We start from the raw sequence: 21,607 nt of genomic DNA on the forward strand, positions 1-21,607 counted from the left end.
GATTGTAAAAGTCCCGTATTATGTGAACGCTAGCATGTCTTTCAGAGCATCTTAACCACTTCCACACGGAATGGGAGAGCCTATTTTCCTCTAATGTTGAACATGTTAGAATATTACTGGATTAAAATTTTTTTGTAGATAAATTATGTTTTTATAATATGCCATGGGCCGCACTTTTGACACCCGTGGTCTCATGTTTGTAAAAGTACCGTATTACGTGAACGCTAGCATGTCTTTCAGAGCATCTTAACCACGACCCCACAAGGGAGCGCCACAAATGTCAGTTATTTTTCTCATGACTGTGCAAAGTTAAAAATGGGGGGGGCACTGTACATAGAATGAATAATAAGACCAATAGCCCCCCACCCACATCACATGAAGGGTTCACAAGCTGGCCATCGCATTAAAGCGCACAGCGAGAAGAATAACCTTCACCTCTCCTCCACCCGCTTCATCCTCCCTGTGTTGTTTTCCCTCACAGCACTTGAATCTTTAAAGAAAAAAAAAAAGCAGCAGCAGCAGCAGCAGCCTGGCCTGATGAGGAAGATGAAAGCAACCTCGCAAAAGAGCTGCAGGTCACCAGCTCCAATCCTGCTTGATCACGCTTGCACCGGTGATATTATTGATTTTTGGAGAGATCAATCCCATCAGCTGCTGTGGCACAAACAGGAGATGGATGTGAAGAAATGAGGAGGAGAAGAAGAAGAAGAAGAAGGAGGAGGAGGAGGACATGGTGACCTGTTATGTAAGTTGCATGCCATTCCACCAAGTTTGAGTGGAAATCCTAAAAAAAAAAAAATGGATGAAAATGATAGCGGTGATGCGACTGGTGATGAATTCTCCGTCACGGCCACAGGGGCGCCGCATGACGTCAACGCCATTCAACGTTTGAGCACAGTTTTATGTTTGGCCCCACTTCCACATTTTTCTTCCACATGAACGCTTGCAAAGTTCTTAAGAAAAGAGGATAGCCTTTCGGGGGAAGAAGGAAGAGGTGAATTAAATGGCCGCTGCGCCCAGTCCAGTCAAAGCGATGGGCGGGATGGAGAATAGGAAGTGGAGAAAAAAAAAAAAAAAAAAAACAGTGAGAGGGTTTCTATTTCAAATCTCCCCCGGACACCCTGAGGCACTTCCGGGCATGGCTGCCGCATCCTCCACCACCACCGCCAAAGTAAAATACCCTCATCTCGGACAAGTCAGCTGACGTCAACATCCATGTCCGTGCAGCTGAATAACCAACCAAAACCCAGCAAACACACTTTTTTTTTTTTTTGGGAAAAGAAGGGCTTCAAAATGGCTCCATGAATAATTGAAAACCCGACCACTTCCAAAAAAAAAAAAACCTTCGCAAAGGAGCAAACGTACTATTTTCATAGCGTTATATAACTGTTGGGCCATGGGAGAGACTCCTTCTGCAAACACAAGCTGGGATATATTTAGAGAGGAAGGGGGCTTTTATAACAGCCACCTTAGAGACGATGCATGGAGGCCGCGTTCACGGAACATATCCCGTCATGAGATGATTAACGTCACGATTCTCCATAGATTGTCCATCGGTGTGAAAATGGGGAGGGATGCTTGTGTTGTCTGTGATTGACAGCTGACCTAAAAGTCAGCTGGGAAAGGCGACTCCCAAAGGAGGACAAGCAGATACACAAAACATCCTCAGTAGCCCTAAAAGATCACCGTTTTTATATACTTCCTGTTCTCATTCGGGATAGGTTGGACCATATGGACAATTATGGACATGGAAACCACCGTGCATGCGTGGGTTTTCTCCGGGTACTCCGGTTTCCTCCCACATTCCAAAAACATGCTAGGTTAATTAGCGACTCCAAATTGTCCATAGGTATGAATGTGAGTGTGAATGGTTGTTTGTCTATATGTGCCCTGTGATTGGCTGGCAACCAGTCCAGGGTGTACCCCGCCTCTCGCCCGAAGACAGCTGGGATAGGCTCCAGCACCCCCCGCGACCCTCGTGAGGATAAGCGGTAGAAAATGAATGAATGAATGAATGAAACCACCGTGCTCCGTGTAAAAGGATCAACTCATACACTTTTTCTTCGGCTTTTTTGCGACACATATTCCAAAAAAGGAACCGAAAAGCACAAAGAACAGCAAGACTATACAGAGCAACCTTGGTTTGCGTCATTTATTGGTTCCAGAAGGGGCGACTTTAACAAAAAAAGACCTTAAATCCAATTCATGCATTCCGGAAACATTTGTTCCAATATACAGAAAACAATTCAAAACAACAAATGATACATTCCCAAAGACACGATGTGGCAGCGAGATCAAGCACCGCCATCTTCATGTTTTAGTGTTTCTCACCTCAAGAACCTAAAGGAGCCATGGAATGTTCCAAATGCCAACATTTGGAAAATAAATAAAGCAACCGAAGATGTTCATGTATTTACTCCCTTTTGATGGGAGTGGTCGCCAGCCAATCACAGGGCACATATAGACAGTCGCCATTGTGTGTATCCGGGGAAAACATGGATGTTTAAAAAGGTAAACCTGGCTCCCATCCCCAGAAAATGCATGTCCTACTTCCTTGTTCCCACCCCAGAGCGATAAGGGGCTTAACGTCAACACAATTCATTTTGGGCATGGCCTTAAAACCCATGTGCTTTATGAGGTGAGAATGGTCACAGTTTGACACTGGAACAGATGATCTCTACTTTATCTGTTTTCATTGAACCAGTACCCGTGACTAAACTAAACTAAAATAAATTTAAATAAAATAAAATAAAATAAAATAAAATAAAATAAAATAAAATAAAATAAAATAAAATAAAATAAAATAAAATAAAATAAAATAAAATAGGAAAGCAGGAAGTGAACAAATGTAACAGTTACTACTCCTACTCCTACTCCTTTTAGATATGTGGAACTGTGAACTGATTATGTGATGCATTCAATTGTAATCTGATTTTTACAATATGAAAAAAAATGAACTGCAGTGCCGAAAATGGCCCGTGTGCCACACATTGGACACCACTGCTCTACTAGTACTACTAATAAGGAGAGCGTACGTCTATAATACATGCAGAAGAGAGGAAGTGCTGCGTGTTGCCGAAATTACACTACTCGAGCACTCTTATACACACACACGCGGGTTATATCACCTTGTACTTTGGCACGTGACTAAATTAAATTAAATTAAATTAAATTAAATTAAATTAAATTAAATTAAATTAAATTAAATTAAATTAAATTAAATTAAATTAAATTAAATTAAATTAAATTAAATTAAATTAAATTAGGAAAGCAGGAAGTGAACAAATGTCACAGTTACTGATTGTAAAAGTACCAGATGGAGGGGTAGGATTTAATAAGCTTTGCTTCTTCCTACTCCTTTTGGACATGTGGAACTGTGAACTGATTATGTGATGCATTCAATTGTAATCTGATTTTTACAATATGAAAAAAAATGAACTGCAGTGCCGAAAATGGCCCGTGTGCCACACATTGGACACCACTGCTCTACTAGTACTACTAATAAGGAGAGCGTACGTCTATAATACATGCAGAAGAGAGGAAGTGCTGCGTGTTGCCGAAATTACACTACTCGAGCACTCTTATACACACACACACACACGCTCGCGCGCGCGCACACATGCACGCTCACAGCTCTGAGCGCGCACAGCCGTGCCAGTGCGTCCGAGTGCGCCACTGAGTGTGTGTTTTGAATTCAAATGCAGACGGAGCACAGCTGCAAATGCGGGTTGCGAGAAGCGCAATATCACGCTGCTTGCTCCCTTCATTATGACGAGACATATATCGATATCGCATAGATATAGGCAACACAGATAAAGAGATGCATGCACCTACCATGTTGACTTCAGACACCATGTCTATGCTGGCTATGTCTATATTCATGCCCACGGCCACTGGTGCACCTGCAAAGACACGGGCGGCCATTAAAAGGAGAACAATACTTCATATCAATATTACATCTTCGTGACGCATCTTTTTTTTTTTTTTTTTTTTTTTTGGACACCCACATGACTTATTCATCACTGCTGTCTTGTCAGTAAGGATCGATTGTGGTGTAAACGTAAAAAAAAAAATCACATCAATTAAAGCTGATTTTTGCGAGCCATTTTTTGGGTGTCTTATACCTCCAAAATCGGGCCTCAATCGAATGTCGTATCCCTTCATGAGCCTGTCCACGGTCTCTTTGACCAGAGGCATGTTGCTAGGATCCTTCAGGTCCTTCACGCTGTAAAAAAAAGAAATATAAAATGGTGTCATTTAAAAAAAATGAAGGTTATCATTACAGCGCGACGTGAAATATGACAAGGCTTTATTTACCTTTGAGCCCAGACAAAAGTCACCAGTAAGGAAAAAGTCAAAATCCCAAAGTGGTTTTTCCTGATCCTCCCCATCTCAACAGTTTTTGAGGCGGTTTCGGGATGCGAGTGAGGAGCGCGCACATCCAACTTGCCGGAGACGGTGCAGAGGAGCCAATGAGCTGCGCATGCGCACTGGCTGCCCGAGATCAAAGCGTGGAGACGGCTGATGGTGCATGAACAGCTTCCATTGCAGAGGAAGAAAATGTATGACAGCCACTCGTGGATGGCATCACTTTTACTCCGGTTTCCCACAACAAGGTCGAACAAATCACACGGAAGCTTTTCATGCTGTGGAACTTCTTTTCATCTATAAAGCTGCATTAGCTAATGATGGACGTCCAAACCCATTTTGGACAGTGATAGAAACATTCCACCAATCCCCTGTGGACAGTTCTCCGTGTTCGATATACAGGTAATCCCTCATTTATTGTGAATTTCTGTAAAATATGTTATATTAATATTAACAATTATTTTGCATTTAGAGCATAGAAAACCTATTTATAACCATTAGAGCCCTCTAGACACAATATAACACCCCTATAGTTACCTTTACACTCATAATACAAAATATATTTTGTAGAAAATATATTGTGTAGAAAACCTATTTATCATCATTAGAGCCCTCTAGACACAATATAACACCCCTATAGTCACCTTTACACTTATAATACAAAATATATTTTGTAAAAAATATATTGTGTTGAAAACCTATCTATCATCATTAGAGCCCTCTAGACACAATATAACACCCCTATAGTCACCTTTACACTCAATACAAAATATATTTTGTAAAAAATATATTGTGTTGAAAACCTATCTATCATCATTAGAGCCCCCTAGACACAATATAACACCCCTATAGTCACCTTTACACTCCTAATACAAAATATATTTTGTAGAAAATATATTGTATAGAAAACCTATTTATCACCATTAGAGCCCTCTAGACACAATACAACATCCCTATAGTCACCTTTACACTCATAATACAAAATATATTTGATGTAATCTGAGGGAAAACTTATTTATCATAATTAGAGCCCTGTAAGACACAATATAACACCCCTATAGTCACCTTTACACTCATAATACAAAATATATTTGATGTAATCTGAGGATAAACCTATTTAACATCATTAGAGCCTCTAGACACAATATAACACCCCTATAGTCACCTTTACACGCATAATACAAATATATATTTGATGTAATCTGAGGGGGAAACCTATTTATCACAATTAGAGCCCTCTTGACACAATATAACACCCCCATAGTCACCTTTACATTGATAATACAAAATATATTTTGTAGAAAATATATTGTGTAGAAAACCTATTTATCATCATTAGAGCCCTCTAGACACAATATAACACCCCTATAGTCACCTTTACACTCATAATAAAATATATTTGATGTAATCTGACGGGAAAACCTATTTATCATCACTAGAGCCCTCTAGACACAATATAACACCCCTATAGTCACTTTTGCACTCGCAATACAAAATATATTTGATGTAATCTGAGGATAAACCTATTTAACATCATTAGAGCCCTCTAGACACAATATAACACCCCTATAGTCACTTTTACACTCATAATGCAAAATATTTAATGTAATTTAATGAAACCAGATCAGACCAACAAACAGTTCACAATAAGTTTCCTGAACACCAAACTCAATTTGACTTTCCAGCCCACCTGGACCTCGCTAGACCTTGGTTGGGAGGCTGACCTTTCTCTCCAGTGCTGGCATTGCACTTGACTTTACAGCTAGATCACCATTAGCTTCGAATTAGCATCATATGTTCCTGGCTAACTTGCTAAAAACCTTTGACACATTTTTTTTTTAACCAGTGGGTCACTGTGTGTTGTGGCTGCACACAGTGTGTGTCGAGTGACAGGAAGAAAAGCTCTGACTTGGTGGGGGATGACAACTGTGTCATCTGTGTCCATACACAACAGAAAATAGTCCGGAACAGGTTTGTCACATGACTCTTTAGTAAGTGAAATGTCTCCTTGAACCAGTTTGGTCATAATGGAAGAGCCCCCCCCCCCCTTCCCCCTGCCCAAGGTTGATAAATGGTATGGTCCCACCCTCTCCTAAGTAAACCTGCAGGAAGTGACCTGCTAACACAAAAGCACTCTACTCAATCCGGATCCATTAGTTTTGAACGCTGCACTACCATCCATGAAACAAGATCGGTCTTCCTAATGCTGTGTGTTATTCCAAAGCTGTCTGCGGTGGAGCAAAGAATCCCGACGCAATGCCCACTCTCAGTATTTTCTGAGTACATTTCGGAGGCACGAGGAAGGATGCCAGCCTCCTCTCCGGTCGACTTTGATGTGCTTGTTGTAGTGAGAGCTGTGCTCTGTAGAGGGCCGTGTAGAGCGTTGGTTCACTCTTGCATCACAAAGCAGGTGCAGCCATCACAGATGATATCATCCGCTTCCTTTTTGATGTGCCTTTGCTAGCATGTCGGACGTTTGAGTGCATGGAGGGTGGGGGGGTGGGGGTGGGGGTGTCAAACCGGCCTCTGTCGTGGTCTGGATTGAGGAGCTCAGATATGTGAAAAGTGACGGAGAGGCCCGTGAAGGGCGGCTCTTCAACGGTACTGATCAGAACACAAGTGGGCAGCGGTCACAGTCTGTGAAATGAATAGATGTGCGGCAGGAGAATAAATGAGTTTCTGATTCATTTCCTCTGTCAGATGAGAGCAGAACAAATGCTGAGAGCTTCACAGAGAGAGAGAGAGAGAGAGACGGACGATGGAGGAGGGTGGTCTCTCTTCTTCCGGCACGTGCCCTTTTTTCCTGGTCGTCCTGCTTTTTAAGAGGTTGGAGCCACATCCCTGCAAGACCAGCATACATACCAACACAAGCTTAGCCCCCCCCCTCGTCTATGTGCACTGGAAATAACACGCACGTGACATTGCTGCTCCTGCAGCAAAAGTGATGCAGTGAAAATATGTAAAGATGTGATTCAGCTCTTCTCCGCTCTCACATCATTCGGCACACAAAACAACCACACACACATACAAAAGTTCCCTGACAGGAACACGAGAAGCATGATGAGCAGATTTGCACTTCCGGGCGTTACGTAACACATCGCTCTGCCTTCTCTTCTCTTCTCTTTCTTGGTTGCGTTGGAGAGAGAGAGAGAGAGAAGTGGCCCACTTATTATGAGGAGTCGTTCAAAGTGAGCGCTGGTTTATTTGCCCGTGTGGCCAAGTCCCCGTGGACAACGAGAGTTGTTATTGAAGTGTTTGGTGGTTTGGGAAGCCCTCAGGTAACCCTTATAAAAAAAATTAAAAAAAAGTATGATGCATTCAATGGCATTCTTTCATGCTGGGAATCTATGCAGTGGCGTCATTAGGCCTATTTTAGGGGGGCTTCAGCCCCTAAACTAGCCTATTATTATTATTATTATTATTATAGAGCTGAATCAGAAGCTCCCCTAAAAAAAATGTATATTTTTTATTGATTTTTTTTTTACAAAAAAAATCTGACAAATTTCATATAATAGGGCAAAAGCAGGCTAATACTAGCCTACTACTAGTAGTAGTAGTAATAATCAGAAGTCCCCCTAAAATAATTGTATATTTTTTATTGATTTTTTTTAACAAAAAAAAAATCTCTAGCCTCCTACTACTACTAGTAGTAGTAGTAGGAGGTAATAATCAGAAGTCCCCCTAAAATGTTCTTAGGGCCCCCCCTAAGGAGTAGTAGTAGTAGTAATTATTTTTTATTTTTTTACTGATTTTTTTTTTACAAAAAAAAATCTCATATAAATTTCATATAATAGGGCAAAAGCAGGCTAATACTAGCCTACTACTACTAGTAGTAGTAGTGGTAATAATCAGAAGTCCCCCTAAAATGTTCTTAGGGCCCCCCCTAAATAATTTTATTTTTTTTTTACTGATTTTTTTTTTTTTTTACAAAAAAAAAAATCTGACAAATTTCATATAATAGGGCAAAAGCAGGCTAATAAGCAAGCCAATAAGCAGGCTAATACTAGCCTACTACTACTAGCAGTAGTAGTAGTAATAATCAAAAGTCCTCCTAAAATGTTCTTAAGTCCCCCTAAATAATTTTATATTTTTTATAGATTTTTTTTTCATTGAAAAGCAGGCTAATAAGCAAGCCAAATAGCAGGCTAATACTAGCCTAATAATGAGAAGAAAAATAATGATGATAGTAATAATAATAGGCTAATTAATAATATAATAATGATTATTATATAATTGATGATTATATAATGATCAAGATTAATTTATTTTTTAAATAATGTTTTTGTATTTATTAGCTATCAACATTTTAGCTTCTTCTCTTCATATTTAGCCTTTTTGTTCCAGTTTTTTTTGTTTAATTTTATTCCTCCAATGTGTCCAACAGACTGCAAATGACCCAGAGGGTAAAAAAAATGAACAAAACAACAAATAAAGTTGTAAGTTTTGGAAAATTAGAAGTTCTAAAGTCCGGAGAACAAAGGCCAGTTCCACTGTATTGTGAAAAAATCTAAACCGCAGGCTTGACTCAAACATCAGCTTATTTGCGTCTTACTGTGTATTAGAGATGACTATCTCCCATAGCCGCTGCTTCATCTCACACACGGCTGCCAAGGATGGAGGTTAAATCCCAACCGGGAAGGGCAAATGTCGGGCGGGATGGCTTATTAGAGATTCCGTAGGAAAGTGCTACCTGACTCGTGCCGGGGTTAAGCCGTTCATCCGTCAACGCCGCGCCACTTTGCTCATGAATATTAGTGACCTGTCGCTGCTCGTGATCCCATCAGGCTCAAAGGCCAGCTGACATGTCTGATACGTGATACAATACATGTGCTGAATACAATAATTTTATGACCGTGATGTTAAACAATGGAAAATCTCTTAATCCTAGATCCCAAATCCCCGGAAAATCAACATGACATGACATGACATGACACGATCGCTCAGCGTTCATACCACCCTTGACACAGCTGAGGTTGCCTATTCCAGCATTCGACCAAAATGGCGGGGAAAATGATGCGTGTTGCATCAAGTCAAGAATCCAACCATCAAAATGATGAATTCTGTCTTTTCTTTGGCTTTTATATGACCCGGTCTCAACCAGGGGTTTTAAGGAGGAGGAAGAGTCCAAATGATCATGATTGGTTACACAGTTTAAAATTTTTTAAATATATTTGATGTAATCTATCTATCTTTACACTCATAATACAAAATATGTTTGATGTAATCTGAGGGGAAAACCTATTTATCATCATTAGAGCCCCCTAGACACAATACAACACCCCTATAGTCACCTCTACACTTATAATACAAAATATATTTGGTGGAAAATATATTGTGTAGAAAACCTATTTATTATCATTAGAGCCCTCTAGACACAATATAACACCCCTATAGTCACATTTGCACTGATAATACAAATTATATTTGATGTAATCTGAGGGGAGAACCTATTTATCATCATTAGAGCCCTCTAGACACAATATAACACCCCTATATTCACCTTTACACTGATAATACAAATTATATTTGATGTAATCTGAGGGGAAAACCTATTTATCATCATTAGAGCCCCCTAGACACAATATAACACCCCTATAGTCACCTTTACACTCATAATACAAAATATATTTGGTAGAAAATATATTGTGTAGAAAACCTATTTATTATCATTAGAGCCCTCTAGACACAATATAACACCCCTATAGTCACCTTTACACTCATAATACAAATTATATTTGATGTAATCTGAGAGGAAACCCTATTTATCATCATTAGAGCCCACTTGACACAATATAACACCCCTATAGTCACCCCCCTTAAGTAGTTTAAGCATGTAAACGAATACTAAAACGGTAATAAGTACTTTAAATGGAAGAAGAATTGCCCGTATTTTGGTAAGTGGGCCCCTGTAAACATATGAGCTCATTCCAGTAGCATACCTGGCTCTCTCCATGGTGTCCTTGACCAAGTAGATGTACCAGTAGACGAGGTTGAAGAGTGCAAAGGTGAGGGGGAAGAGAATGCGGGCGTACTTGTCGATGGGGCTGGTCCCGGCCAGCTGCGGAATTTGCGGAAAAGCCGAGCCCTGTTGGAGGAATATCGGCAGGGGCGGAGCCTCTGCTGGTTCGCTGGGACACATGGAATGGTTTCTCCTCTTGAGGCCTTCTTGAGGGCTGGTGGTGGACTGCTGAGAGGAGGTAGGAGAAGGGGCGGGGGTCAGCCAGCATGTATTGTATACAGAATGCGGTGTTAGTGATGTCACATACAACAGAAGGTCATTTGATGGACGGCCATTGGAAGCTAGAAGATCATCCAGTGAGGAGTGCTGATGTTCTTCTCGCACTGAGGCTATTTTTAAAGCATCTAACCATGAGCCGCGCACGTGAGACACATCCCAAGAGGACGCCATGGTGGCTTACTGTATTAGCATAAAGCCTATAGCCACAGATGAGCGCTCTACAATGGAACATATTACTATTTAATGTGTAGTGTGCCCGGAATGGGAATAATTGAGGAGGCGGATGGTGACATGGAAGTTGGAAATGCATTTTAAAAGACATCTTTTTTTTCCGAAGCATGCCCTGTTTTTCGCTGTAGATTCCTGTTCCTCATTAACATTCTCAGCAGCATAGAATGTGTTAGAGCTATGTTCATGCGGAAGAAAATCAGAGGTGCGTATGTTATTTATCATATTTATCCTTGTTCAGAACTTCAGTCATTTGCTCAAAAAATTGAGGCAAAGTTAGCGTGGTATCAAACAACGTTTTGTTGGTGCTCACCGAAATTGTGTCTTCATCGTCACTAGCGGTCGCGAGAACCTCCAGCTTGTCTTGGCGGGCTTTGTTCTTCTTCAGGTGGTGGGCCTGCAGCGTGGCAAAGTAGTTGACGGCCGCAAACTCCACCAGGGCCGACGCCACAAAGGCAAAACACACGGCGATGAACCAGTCCATGGCTGTGGCGTAGGCCACTTTGGGCAGGGACTGGCGGGCGCTGATGCTCAGGGTGGTCATTGTCAGTACTGTGGTGATACCTTGTGGGGAGGGGGGGACAAATTCTTCTCATCTAGGAAAGTCATGTTTATATCAATAGCAAATTATTATTAGTTATTATTCATAATAACAAATATAAGTTCATTCATTCATTTTCTACTGCTTATCCTCACGAGGGTCGCAGGGGGTGCTGGAGCCTATCCCAGCTGTCTTCGGGCGAGAGGCGGGGTACACCCTGGACTGGTGACCAGCCAATCACATGGCACATATAGACAAACAACCATTCACGCTCACATTCATACCTATGGTCAATTTGGAGTCGCTAATTAACCTAGCATGTTTTTGGAATGTGGGAGGCAACCGGAGTACCCGGACATGCAAACTCCACACAGAGATGAATAAGAAACCAAAAAGTTACCACTTCCACACAAAATAGAGGAGAACTCATTCATTTTCGACTGCTTATCCTCACGATCGTCGGGTGGGTGCTGGAGCCTATCCCAGCCGTCTTCGGGTGAGAGGGCACATATAGACAAACAACCATTCACACTCACATTCATACCTATGGACAATTTGGAGTCGCTAATTAACCTAGCATCTTTTTGGAATGTGGGAGGCAACCGGAGTACCAGGACATGCAAACTCCACACAGAGATGCCCAAGGGTGGGGAAAGACAAAATAAGAAACTAAAAAGTTACCACTTCCACACAAAATAGAGGAGAACGCATTCATTCATTCATTTTCGACCGCTTATCCTCACGATCGTCGGGTGGGTGCTGGAGCCTATCCCAGCCGTCTTCGCGTGAGAGGGCACATATAGACAAACAACCATTCACACTCACATTCATACCTATGGACAATTTGGAGTCGCTAATTAACCTAGCATGTTTTTGGAATGTGGGAGGAAACCGGAGAAAACCCACGCATGCACGGGGAGAACATGCAAACTCCACACAGAGATGGCCGAGGGTGGAATTGAACTTGTGTCTCCTAGCTGTGAGGTCTGCGCCCTAACCAGATTATTATTACTGTTATTATTCATATTAACAAAAATAAGTATTTAATAAGAATTCTAATAATACAAACGGATCCTGCTTGTAGTCGGCGTACCAGCCACCGTCCGTGCAGGAACGGACTCCTTGTTGATCCAGAAAGAAACTTGCGACAGCACGACGACCATGATGAGTGGGATGTACGTCTGAATGAGGTAATATCCCAGCTTCCTCTGCAGGTGGAAATGGACCACCTGCACAGAGTAGTGACCTGTAAGATAAACAGCATTTGTGAAGACAGCAGCCCTGAGGGACGGAGCGAGGGGTGAGTGCACAATCAATGCCCTTGCTTGCTCTTGAAACTAAATAGCTGCCGGGGCATGGAGCTGTATAGAAAGTGTTTGTACTGCACTAACATCACACATAAAAAAAAAAGGATGGAGAGAGCGCAAGAGGGAAGGAGGTGGCCTCCAGTGTCATTATGCGCAGCGTCGCTCCGTCTAAACACATGCATGCTTTCACGGAGCAAAAATAAGCTGACACACGCGCTCGCACACACTGATTCTCCGTCCCGTCTGCTTGATGAATGACTGTCCCGGCTCAGTCGTTTTTTCAGGATTCTGAGAGGTTTCTCCGCAGCAGGGGAGCATTTCTTCATCTGGTGAAAAGACAAAATGCCCTCGCACGTCGTCGTCTTTACTCTCTGTCTGCGCATCGCTTAGAGCCTGAAAGCCCGTACTGTAGTTGCTAAAGGCACACCATTAGGCTCCACCGCATGACAGATCCTGGAGAGGTGCCCGATACGTTACTGTTAGCTGGTGAGCCAGAATAGCATACTTTTCAGTGACTTGAAGGCAGCAGGACCCACAAACAAGCAGGAAGTGAATTTGCATGAGTCGGGATTTAGGGCACCAGACTTTGGGTGTTTAGACGGTTTTGTTCCATGTTTTCACCATTTGTGGATAATGGCTCTTACTGTGGTTGGCTGGAGTCCCAAAGCTTTAGAAATGGCTTTATAACCTTATTAACCTATAACCTCCCTTAATAATAAAAACATTCATTCATTTTCTACCGCTGTTGTGGAGGGTGCTGGAGCCTATCCCAGCTGTCTTTGGGCGAGAGGCGGGGTACACCCTGGACTGGTGGCCAGCCAATCACAGGGCACATATAGACAAACAACCATTCACACTCACATTTTGGAGTCGCCAATTAACCTAGCATGGTTTTGGAATGTGGGAGGAAACCGGAGTACCCGGAAAAAACCCACGCATGCACGGGGAGAACATGCAAACTCCACACAGAGATGGCCGAGGGGTGGGGAAAGACAAAATAAGACGCAAAAAAGTTACCACTTCCACAGAAAATAGGAGGAGAACTCATTTGTTCATTCATTTTCTACCACTTATCCTCACAAGGGTCACAGGGGGGTGCTGGGATAGGCTCCAGCACCCCCCTGTGACAAACAACTCACACTCACATTCATACCTATGGACAATTTGGAGTCGCTAATTAACCTAGCATGTTTTTGGCATGTAGGCGGAAACCGGAGTACCCGAAAAAAACCCACGCATGCACGGGGAGAACATGCAAACTCCACACAGAGATGGCCGAGGGGTGGGGAAAGACAAAATAAGAAGCCAAAAAGTTACCACTTCCACACAAAATAGGAGGAGAACTCATTCATTCATTCATTTTCTACCGCTTATCCTCACAAGGGTCATGGGGGGTGGTGGAGCCTGTCCCAGCTGTCTTCGGGCGAGAGGCGGGGTACACCCTGTACTGGTGGCCAGCCAATCACAGGGCACATATAGACAAACAACCATTCACACTCACATTCATACCTATGGACAATTTGGAGTCGCCAATTAACCTAGCATGTTTTTGGAATGTGGGAGGAAACCGGAGTACCCGGAGAAAACCCACGCATGCACAGGGAGAACATGCAAACTCCACACAGAGATGGCCGAGGGTGGAATTGAACCCTGGTCTCCTAGCTGTGAGGTCTGTGCGCTAACCACACGACCGCCATGCCGCCCCATTAATAAAAACATTGATTTAATAAGTGCAATTTGTTTTCATCTGTGCTGTCATTGACTAATATTTAAGTCATGGTTACGACACCTCTCACAAAATACACTATTGTGCTAATGAGATATGTTTATTTGCAGTATCGTACCTATAAATACCCGTCTGCGGAGCGTGCTTTGTACCTGTGTTTGACTTGAAGAGCTCACTGGACAAAGTCTGTCCCACCAGATCATACTGCAAAAGACTCATGGACTCTTTGGGACAGTCCACAGACGCTACTGGACCCTTCCTCCAAGTGAAAACTATTTCCCTGCTGGTGTAGGCATCTGAAAAGTCATTAAAAAAAAAATTAAATATTCATTTTACTCACAGAGTTGATCATAACCATGTGTGTTACTCACAGCTGCCAAACCTGAGAGGACAAGCGTGACCATCCATGGGGAAGTCCGTAAGTCTCATCGGACATTCTGCACTTACTGTCAGTCTAACAAGAAGAAGGCAAATAGGAGTCAGCGTGTGGTTCATGAATAATAATAATGTGATGTAATGGCTCACTTCATTGTGTAGAGGACGGTCCCATTTTGCATAATACGAAAAAGCTTGTTGGGTGTGGTCATGTTGTGGGAAATTGACTTTTTGGAGTTGCGGAAAAAGGTGTCCGGAGTCCAGATCTTGTCTACCATGAGGTTGTTCAACCGCAGGATTTCAATGGGACCCTCAAATTTCAGCCTTTCATCCACCCACATCTGTCGAAAGAACATGTCCACGGTGTATTCCTGGAATGCAAACCGGCAGGGGGTGGAGGAAGGGGTTGATTTAAACAGTTCACCGGCACCAATAAGTCATTTCAACTTCATCCGCCTTGCAGAAACAAAAACCAATGACAGTTGCTTGTCACTCATTAGATAATCATGAATCAGTCCATTAAGCCCTCCGTGGCTGACATGTTGTCATATTGATTCAGAAGCCATCAGTAATGGCGTTATAGAGCTGGTCAAACAGATTACAGCTCATTAGATGGTCTCGTGGCAGGATGCCCAAAAGGCAGGCAGTCATTGGTCACTGTCGTGCTTTTTGTGTGTGTGTGTGTGTCACGGCCCCCTTCTCGTACCATATCAACATCTGACACAGGTCCAAAGCTTGTAACAAAGATATCTGTTTTCACTTCAGTAATGCCACCTGCAACACAATCAAAGATGCAAAAAAAAAAAAAACAAGATAAAGCAAATAATGTGTTTGGTAGATTATGCAAAGTGTTGTGGTCACGGCTACCTCCGGATCCGGGTCGTAGTCGGTTGTCATAACCATCCAAAAGTCGATCAAGAATGCGTGTGATGTTGTCTGAGTATATTCTCTCATTTGAAGTCGAGTTAGCTAAACTGAACATAACACAATACAAGATTTAATGTTTGAAATGTCTGGCAAATGATTGACAGGACTTACCTTATGCCGCAGACACAGGCAAGAAGACAATAGAGGAATACAACAGCCATATTTAAACGTTGATAAATATGTTTTCATAAGTATGTAAACAGAGCAGAATACAAGGTGGGTCCGTATTGGTGCTGTGACTTGTACTTGTGCATTATAGACATCAGGAAAGGACTTGTAATCCAATTATAAGATTAGTAAATCCTTTTTTCCGTTTTTAAACAAACTGTATTCTGTGTATTCTTTAAATAATAATCAGTTGGTAATCTAAAATGACTAACACATAGCAATTGGTGAAAATTAGCTTTAAAAAGTAGAAAACACATCAAGTCAATCATAACCAGGTTGCGTTGGACACTAGGTGGCAGTGTAACACTACACACAACCGGAAATGACGGAAAAATACATGGAACCGGAATCTGTAGCAACATAACTAATCAAGAAAAACAAACATTCAAGATGCGCGTAACAGTTATGTAGATATTACGGTAAACTCTGACAGTGAATTACCTCTACGACCGAAATATCGACTTCAATCCGCGACATGTCGGTGCACTTCGACGAGAAGAGCGGCGTGGTCCCCTGTCAGACAAGCTGGGGCTCATGGAGCCAAACTATGGAGGAGGTCTTTGTCGAAGTCAACGTTCCTCCCGGAACGTCTGCTAAAGAAGTGAAATGTCATTTGGGAGCCAGAGAAATCGAGCTGTACGTCAAAGGCAAAGAGGTTATCAAGGTAAAGCCCCGGTCATTGTGGGAATGTTAAATTAGTAAAAACATGTCAACAGTGAAACGCCACTGAAAGTATGTATAGTTTATCTTATTTGTTGCAATAAGAAAACAACAGCATAATACTTAGCCGACACATAAACAACTTTGTGGAAGAAAATGTTGAATTTTGGAGCTGAATGAATTGTATTATTTGACGACCGACTGCCATTTCTTCTTCTTGTGTTGGCAGCCATTTTGTGCTGTACTTTACCGCCACCTACAGGGCCGGAAGCGGAAGTTGATTTTTCTATGCTGAGCACCCAGAAAATTTAAAAAAATTCTCCTTTTTCGTATATATACTTAAAAATATTTTCATTTTAATAAATATATATATATTTTTTTTCATTTTAATAAATGGTTTTAACACAGTTTGCCCTTTTGACAGGGGAGGTTGTTTGGCACAACTGTGTCAGACGAAGCTACATGGACATTGGGTAAGGACCAGCACATACATACGTTCATCCAGCCTATTCTACAGATGGCTCACTCATGTTTTATTTGTAGAGGATAAAAGTCTCATCCGAATTGTCCTGATGAAGACCAACAGAGAGGCCGGGAACTGCTGGTCTTCCTTGTTAGAGGGAGAGTACTGTGCCAATGCTTGGGTCCAGGACCAGATGCAGAGAAAGCTCACACTGGAAAGGTTCCAGCGAGAGGTTGGTGGTTTTTAAATGATAAACTATTGGTCACGGCTTCTTCCAGTTATAGCTATGAATTTATTATTTCCTGTACAGAATCCCGGATTTGATTTCAGCGGTGCGGAGATTTCCGGAAACTTTGCTGGTGGTGGTCCGGATTTTTCCAGTTTACAAAAGTGACTTGTATAATTTCAAGGTTGTCAGTATTGCTAACCACGGCACACAGGAACTGACTGGATCGAATACAGGAAGTCAAGTTTTCCTGCCTGTGGACGTTTCTTTGAGATTGTCCCACTATTCTGGTCCTGATTCAGAAGTAGCTCAATCATGTTTGAGTGCACCGCAGAGGACAAGTGTTATGATAAACACATTGGTGTTGCTTTTGAGATGACAAGCACTCCAAGATAGCTTTTCAATAAAGTTTTATTGAAAGGTCCAAGAACATTTGGAGATGGTGCATTCAGTCCTTTTGAATGTATTTTTTTTTTTTTGGAACTAAAAGTGACACTTGTCATACAACACAAAATGGCAAAGGAAATGCGAGGCAAATTCCATTGTCTTAAGTCATTGAAAACGTGTGGCGCTTCACTCTGTGCCATCAAATGGTGAAAACAACTCATCTTCAACCGCTGGTGACCGCTCACATGAAGCGCATGTGGCGGGTTTCACTAGTAGCATCAACATGCTCTTTGAAGGGGAAGGGGAAAAAAAAATCACCTTGGGTAGGAGTGTGCATTCAAGACGGCTTAGCAACCTAGGGTGGAAGTTAAGGATTCTGGGCCCGATTTCTTGGTTCCGTATTTTTGTTTCTCAGAATCCTTCTCCCTCCTCTTCCACATGGTGGACTGAGGACCTAGGTGGTTCAATACTTTATAAAGCTTAAAACTCAAAACCCGTTCCAGGAAAATACCAAAACACCATGGTACGGATTCAAACAAGAACATACTTGTGCACTCGCACACCCGCGGAAAAACTTTTAACTTAGAGAACGCCATCTCGCTGATGAGGATCTTTAAGTTAAAAAATAATAATAAAGTGGGAAGTGTTATGTGAGCCAAATCACCTGATTAGTTACAGCCAATCAGAGAATGGGGTAATTTTGGGTCAGGTGACGGCACGGTGGCCAGGACTTTTAACAAGCCGACTCGGGTATGGTGGGAAGATGGCTAATCTTGTAGTAGCTGTGCTTCAGCTGACGAGCTGTTCTTCCCGAAATGGTCCAGCGAAGTCTCTGGCTGTTGGGCCGGGAGCACTTGGAGGTGGCGTACTCGGCCAGGCATTTCCCCACCAGCTCCCGCACACACACGAGATCGCCATCTTTGAGCTGTAAACAAACCCGTTTAAACGGTTGTTAGCAGCCAATTACATGCAGTGTTATCCATTCATTCATTCATTTTCTACCGCTTTTTCCTCACGAGGGTCGCAGGGGTGCTGGAGCCTATCCCAGCTGTCTTTGGGCGAGAGGCGGGGTACACCCCGGACTGGTGGCCAGCCAATCACAGGGCACATATAGACAAACAACCATTCACACCAGTGTTATCCAGTAAGACCTGAAATGTTACTTACAGTCAGTAACATCTGCAGACTGTTCAGGGCCTCGGAAATGTTCTCCATGTGCTCTGGGTCATGTTGGTCGTCAACACCAAGACACAAGAGAGCCATGGCAAGCACGGATGGCTGCAGACAAATCGTAATGGTAATGGTTTAATTTCATTTGAACATGCATCAAATGCATCACATAATCAGTTCACAGTTCCACATGTCCAAAAGGAGTAGGAAGAAGCAAAGCTTATTAAATCCTACCCCTCCATCTGATACTTTTACAATCAGTAACTGTTACATTTGTTCACTTCCTGCTTTCCATAATACAGTTTAAGTTTTTGGGGTTTTTTTTTTTTTATAATTTTTTTTAATAATAGTCATATCACCTCGTACTTCGGTGATGACCATACAATGCCATAATGGGTACCATAGTAAGTGTCAATATAGTGATATATATAGCACATCATGACTGGTTCAAGACTCTTCATCCTTGTATTTAGCAAACATCAACTGCTTGTATTGTTTCTTGAATTGGCTCATCGTTGTGCATTGTTTGACTTCCTTACTCAATCCATTCCATAGTTTGATTCCACATACTGAAATGCTATGGCTTTTTAACGTAGTCCTAGCATAGAAGTGTTTCGAATTTTGTTCTGCGCTGAGATCACATTTCTCCTCTCTTGTAGAGAAGTATTGGATGACATTTTTTTTTAACATGCATCAGATTACAATTGAATGCATCCCATAATCAGTTCACAGTTCCACATGTCCAAAAGGAGTAGGAAGAAGCAAAGCTTATTAAATCCTACCCCTCCCATCTGGTACTTTTACAATCAGTAACTGTTACATTTGTTCACTTCCTGCTTTCCTAATATAGTTTAAGTTTTTTATTTTTTTTTATTTTTGTCACGTACCAAAGTACGGGGTGATTATGACCATACAGTGACATATATAAAAAGCTGTAACGATTCATCTAAATATGGATGTATTGATTCATACTCCTATGATCCAAGTACATCAGACCTTGTTTAGCAGCTCACATGAGTATTTCGCAGGACGCCTACCTTCAGTTTGGAGAAGACAAAAGAGCAGTGGCAAGCTTTCAGTTGTGCCTCCAGTCTATCCAGGCTCAGGAAGTTCTCACTGTGTACAAACAAAGAACAACGTGTCATTAGGAATAACAGCTTTGACCACACTTGTATTCGAAATCGAAATTAATCTGCTGAATAATGACATGAATCTAAAAAAATGTGATGACTTGTCCTCACCTCTCGGTGCCGAGCTGCTCCTCGACGTAGCTGTGAAAGAGGCGCAGGAAGCGGAGAGCAGTTGGCGCCTTCACTTTCCAGTTGACTTTCTCCATAATGATCTTCTCCATCCGCATCATGTCAGATACGGTGAATCGGTTCTGACTGATGCGGATCAGGTCGTTGGCCAGGGGGACGTTTTTCTTGTCTTCCGACGACTTCACGGCAATGTAGAAGCAGCAGAGACCCACGCAGGACAGGTGCTTTGGTTGTATCTGCAGAAGACTGGCATTGGAAACTGTGGACCATTTGGGAAGAGTCAACAAGATATTCTACAAACCTTCATGACAGAGAGGAAGCGGTCGAGGAGGCTGATGGCCAGAGAGAACGTGTCAGAGCTGAAACCAAAGAACCTGGTCAGAGTCAGCAGGTCCTTCACCTCCAGCTCTCGGAGTCGGGTCGTCATCCTGAGACCGTTCTCCGGTGCGCTCTCAATGATCCTCAAACCACTCAGCTTCGGCTGGAAGCGGCCCTCCAGGTCTAGTAGGGTCTTTAGTTGGACTGCAAAGGGCAGTGCTGTAGGTCCTGTCACTGTGTCAATCATCTGTGTGGACACCACAAAATGTTACTTAGCATTTATATTTCCCTTCAATACACATTAAGAACATCTCAGTGTGGTCATGCATATCTATCATGGCAGCCAAATATACAATAAGCTCATATCAGAATAAAAAATGAAGGCCTAGTCAATGGTGAGTACGCCATTTATAGCCTTCAAATTTAGACTACTACTCATTTTAAGATGTGTTGTAACTGCAACTTTTTACCACAACAATTACAATCAACTCCCCGGTATGATAAAAGAACACGATAGGGTGTGACAGCCAGATTTGTGTACGTCCATCTTGCCTTGCAGACGTGACTTTTTCCACAGCCAAGTTATTCTTGTGACTTAATGCAACTTCAGCAGCTGTCAAACTGGACTTAACTGGAGTGGAGGGGCGGGGGGAACGGCATAGAAACGACATACAGACGGGTCTAAAATATTTCCAATAAATACAAGTATCAAATATTTAAAGTTAAAGTGGGAAATGGATATAATAAACATAAAAACAGTGGACGTGCTTCATAGCATGAACACAAGTAGGGGGGGTCCACTGAGTGAGGCCATGCTAACATGCCCGGACATGTCCCCTTGCTAACCCTTGGCCTGATTACGACAATAAACTAAAGGTCAAAATACAACTATTTACTATATTATACAACTATTAGACATATACAAACCAAACATAACTGTTTAAGACATGGGTCGTGCTTGTAAATAAACAACTAAACGTACAAGTGTTAGCTAGCAACGCCATTGCGAGTCTGGTTTACTTACCTTGGGTCAAATTTAAAAATTATATCCGTAATGGAAAAATGGGTGGAAAAGTAGGTGTGAACAACAATAAATGTAAGTATGAACTTTCCTTAAAGAAAGTTTTAAGCATAGGTTTTGTACCTGCCTATGCACACCCCCTACCCTTGGAGTAAGGCGACGGGGAAAAGGACAGATTAGGCATTAATACGGGTATAAATCCATGCCCACGCCCCAACATGGTGA

At 42.2% G+C, this 21,607-nt stretch overlaps 4 protein-coding genes across 8 annotated transcripts in view; 2 read left to right on the forward strand and 2 right to left on the reverse strand.

Moving 5' to 3' along the window:
- The window catches only part of gabrb2a (gamma-aminobutyric acid type A receptor subunit beta2a), a 52,351-nt gene extending 36,192 nt beyond the window's left edge, over positions 1–16,159 (reverse strand). The window contains exons 1-11 of one of the 5 annotated variants that reach the window (XM_058063868.2): positions 15,822–16,159; positions 15,651–15,757; positions 15,490–15,557; positions 14,934–15,154; positions 14,780–14,862; positions 14,561–14,704; positions 12,469–12,621; positions 11,148–11,398; positions 10,308–10,552; positions 4,125–4,225; positions 3,835–3,902 (exon numbers count right to left, since the gene is read on the reverse strand). In XM_058063868.2, coding sequence (XP_057919851.2) covers positions 3,835–3,902; positions 4,125–4,225; positions 10,308–10,552; positions 11,148–11,398; positions 12,469–12,621; positions 14,561–14,704; positions 14,780–14,862; positions 14,934–15,154; positions 15,490–15,557; positions 15,651–15,757; positions 15,822–15,871 — 1,491 coding nt within the window. In that variant the 5' untranslated portion in view covers positions 15,872–16,159. Of the gene's footprint in view, positions 1–3,834; positions 3,903–4,124; positions 4,226–4,317; positions 4,507–10,307; positions 10,556–11,147; positions 11,399–12,468; positions 12,622–14,560; positions 14,705–14,779; positions 14,863–14,933; positions 15,155–15,489; positions 15,558–15,650; positions 15,758–15,821 lie in introns of those variants that run through there. The other 4 variants (XM_058063867.2, XM_058063870.2, XM_058063872.2 and 1 more) reach the window with 4 other exon arrangements.
- eif1ad (eukaryotic translation initiation factor 1A domain containing) overlaps positions 1–21,607 on the forward strand; it is a 203,004-nt gene that overhangs the window by 154,737 nt on the left and 26,660 nt on the right. The window lies entirely within an intron of this gene.
- nudcd2 (NudC domain containing 2) lies at positions 16,189–18,243 on the forward strand. The gene is made up of 4 exons (XM_058063888.2): positions 16,189–16,542; positions 16,963–17,011; positions 17,082–17,233; positions 17,312–18,243. Exons 1-4 carry the CDS (start codon positions 16,354–16,356, stop codon positions 17,393–17,395), a joined length of 474 nt encoding a protein of 157 aa, XP_057919871.2. The 5' UTR covers positions 16,189–16,353; the 3' UTR covers positions 17,396–18,243.
- On the reverse strand, positions 17,621–21,569 carry ccng1 (cyclin G1). Its single transcript, XM_058063887.2, has 6 exons — positions 21,386–21,569; positions 20,345–20,608; positions 20,026–20,279; positions 19,822–19,900; positions 18,782–18,892; positions 17,621–18,539 (listed from the first exon to the last, which is right to left on the reverse strand). Exons 2-6 carry the CDS (start codon positions 20,606–20,608, stop codon positions 18,348–18,350), a joined length of 900 nt encoding a protein of 299 aa, XP_057919870.1. The 5' UTR covers positions 21,386–21,569; the 3' UTR covers positions 17,621–18,347.

Source organism: Doryrhamphus excisus, linkage group LG22 (assembly GCF_037039965.1).
Source record: "Doryrhamphus excisus strain RoL-2023G ecotype Guam linkage group LG22, RoL_Dexc_Guam_v1.1, whole genome shotgun sequence".
NCBI classification, from domain to species: domain Eukaryota; kingdom Metazoa; phylum Chordata; class Actinopteri; order Syngnathiformes; family Syngnathidae; genus Doryrhamphus; species Doryrhamphus excisus.

Excerpts from the sequence above, each read along its gene's own strand:
- nudcd2 (XM_058063888.2), top strand. The coding sequence starts at position 16,354 with ATGTCGGTGCACTTCGACGAGAAGAGCGGCGTGGTCCCCTGTCAGACA. Across the intron at positions 16,543-16,962 it reads AAGGCAAAGAGGTTATCAAG|GGGAGGTTGTTTGGCACAAC; the intron begins GTAAAGCCCCGG and ends CCCTTTTGACAG. Across the intron at positions 17,234-17,311 it reads TGGAAAGGTTCCAGCGAGAG|AATCCCGGATTTGATTTCAG; the intron begins GTTGGTGGTTTT and ends TTTCCTGTACAG.
- ccng1 (XM_058063887.2), bottom strand. The coding sequence starts at position 20,608 with ATGATTGACACAGTGACAGGACCTACAGCACTGCCCTTTGCAGTCCAA. Across the intron at positions 20,280-20,344 it reads GCTTCCTCTCTGTCATGAAG|ATACAACCAAAGCACCTGTC; the intron begins GTTTGTAGAATA and ends AGTCTTCTGCAG. Across the intron at positions 18,540-18,781 it reads GTCTGCAGATGTTACTGACT|CTCAAAGATGGCGATCTCGT; the intron begins GTAAGTAACATT and ends GTTTGTTTACAG.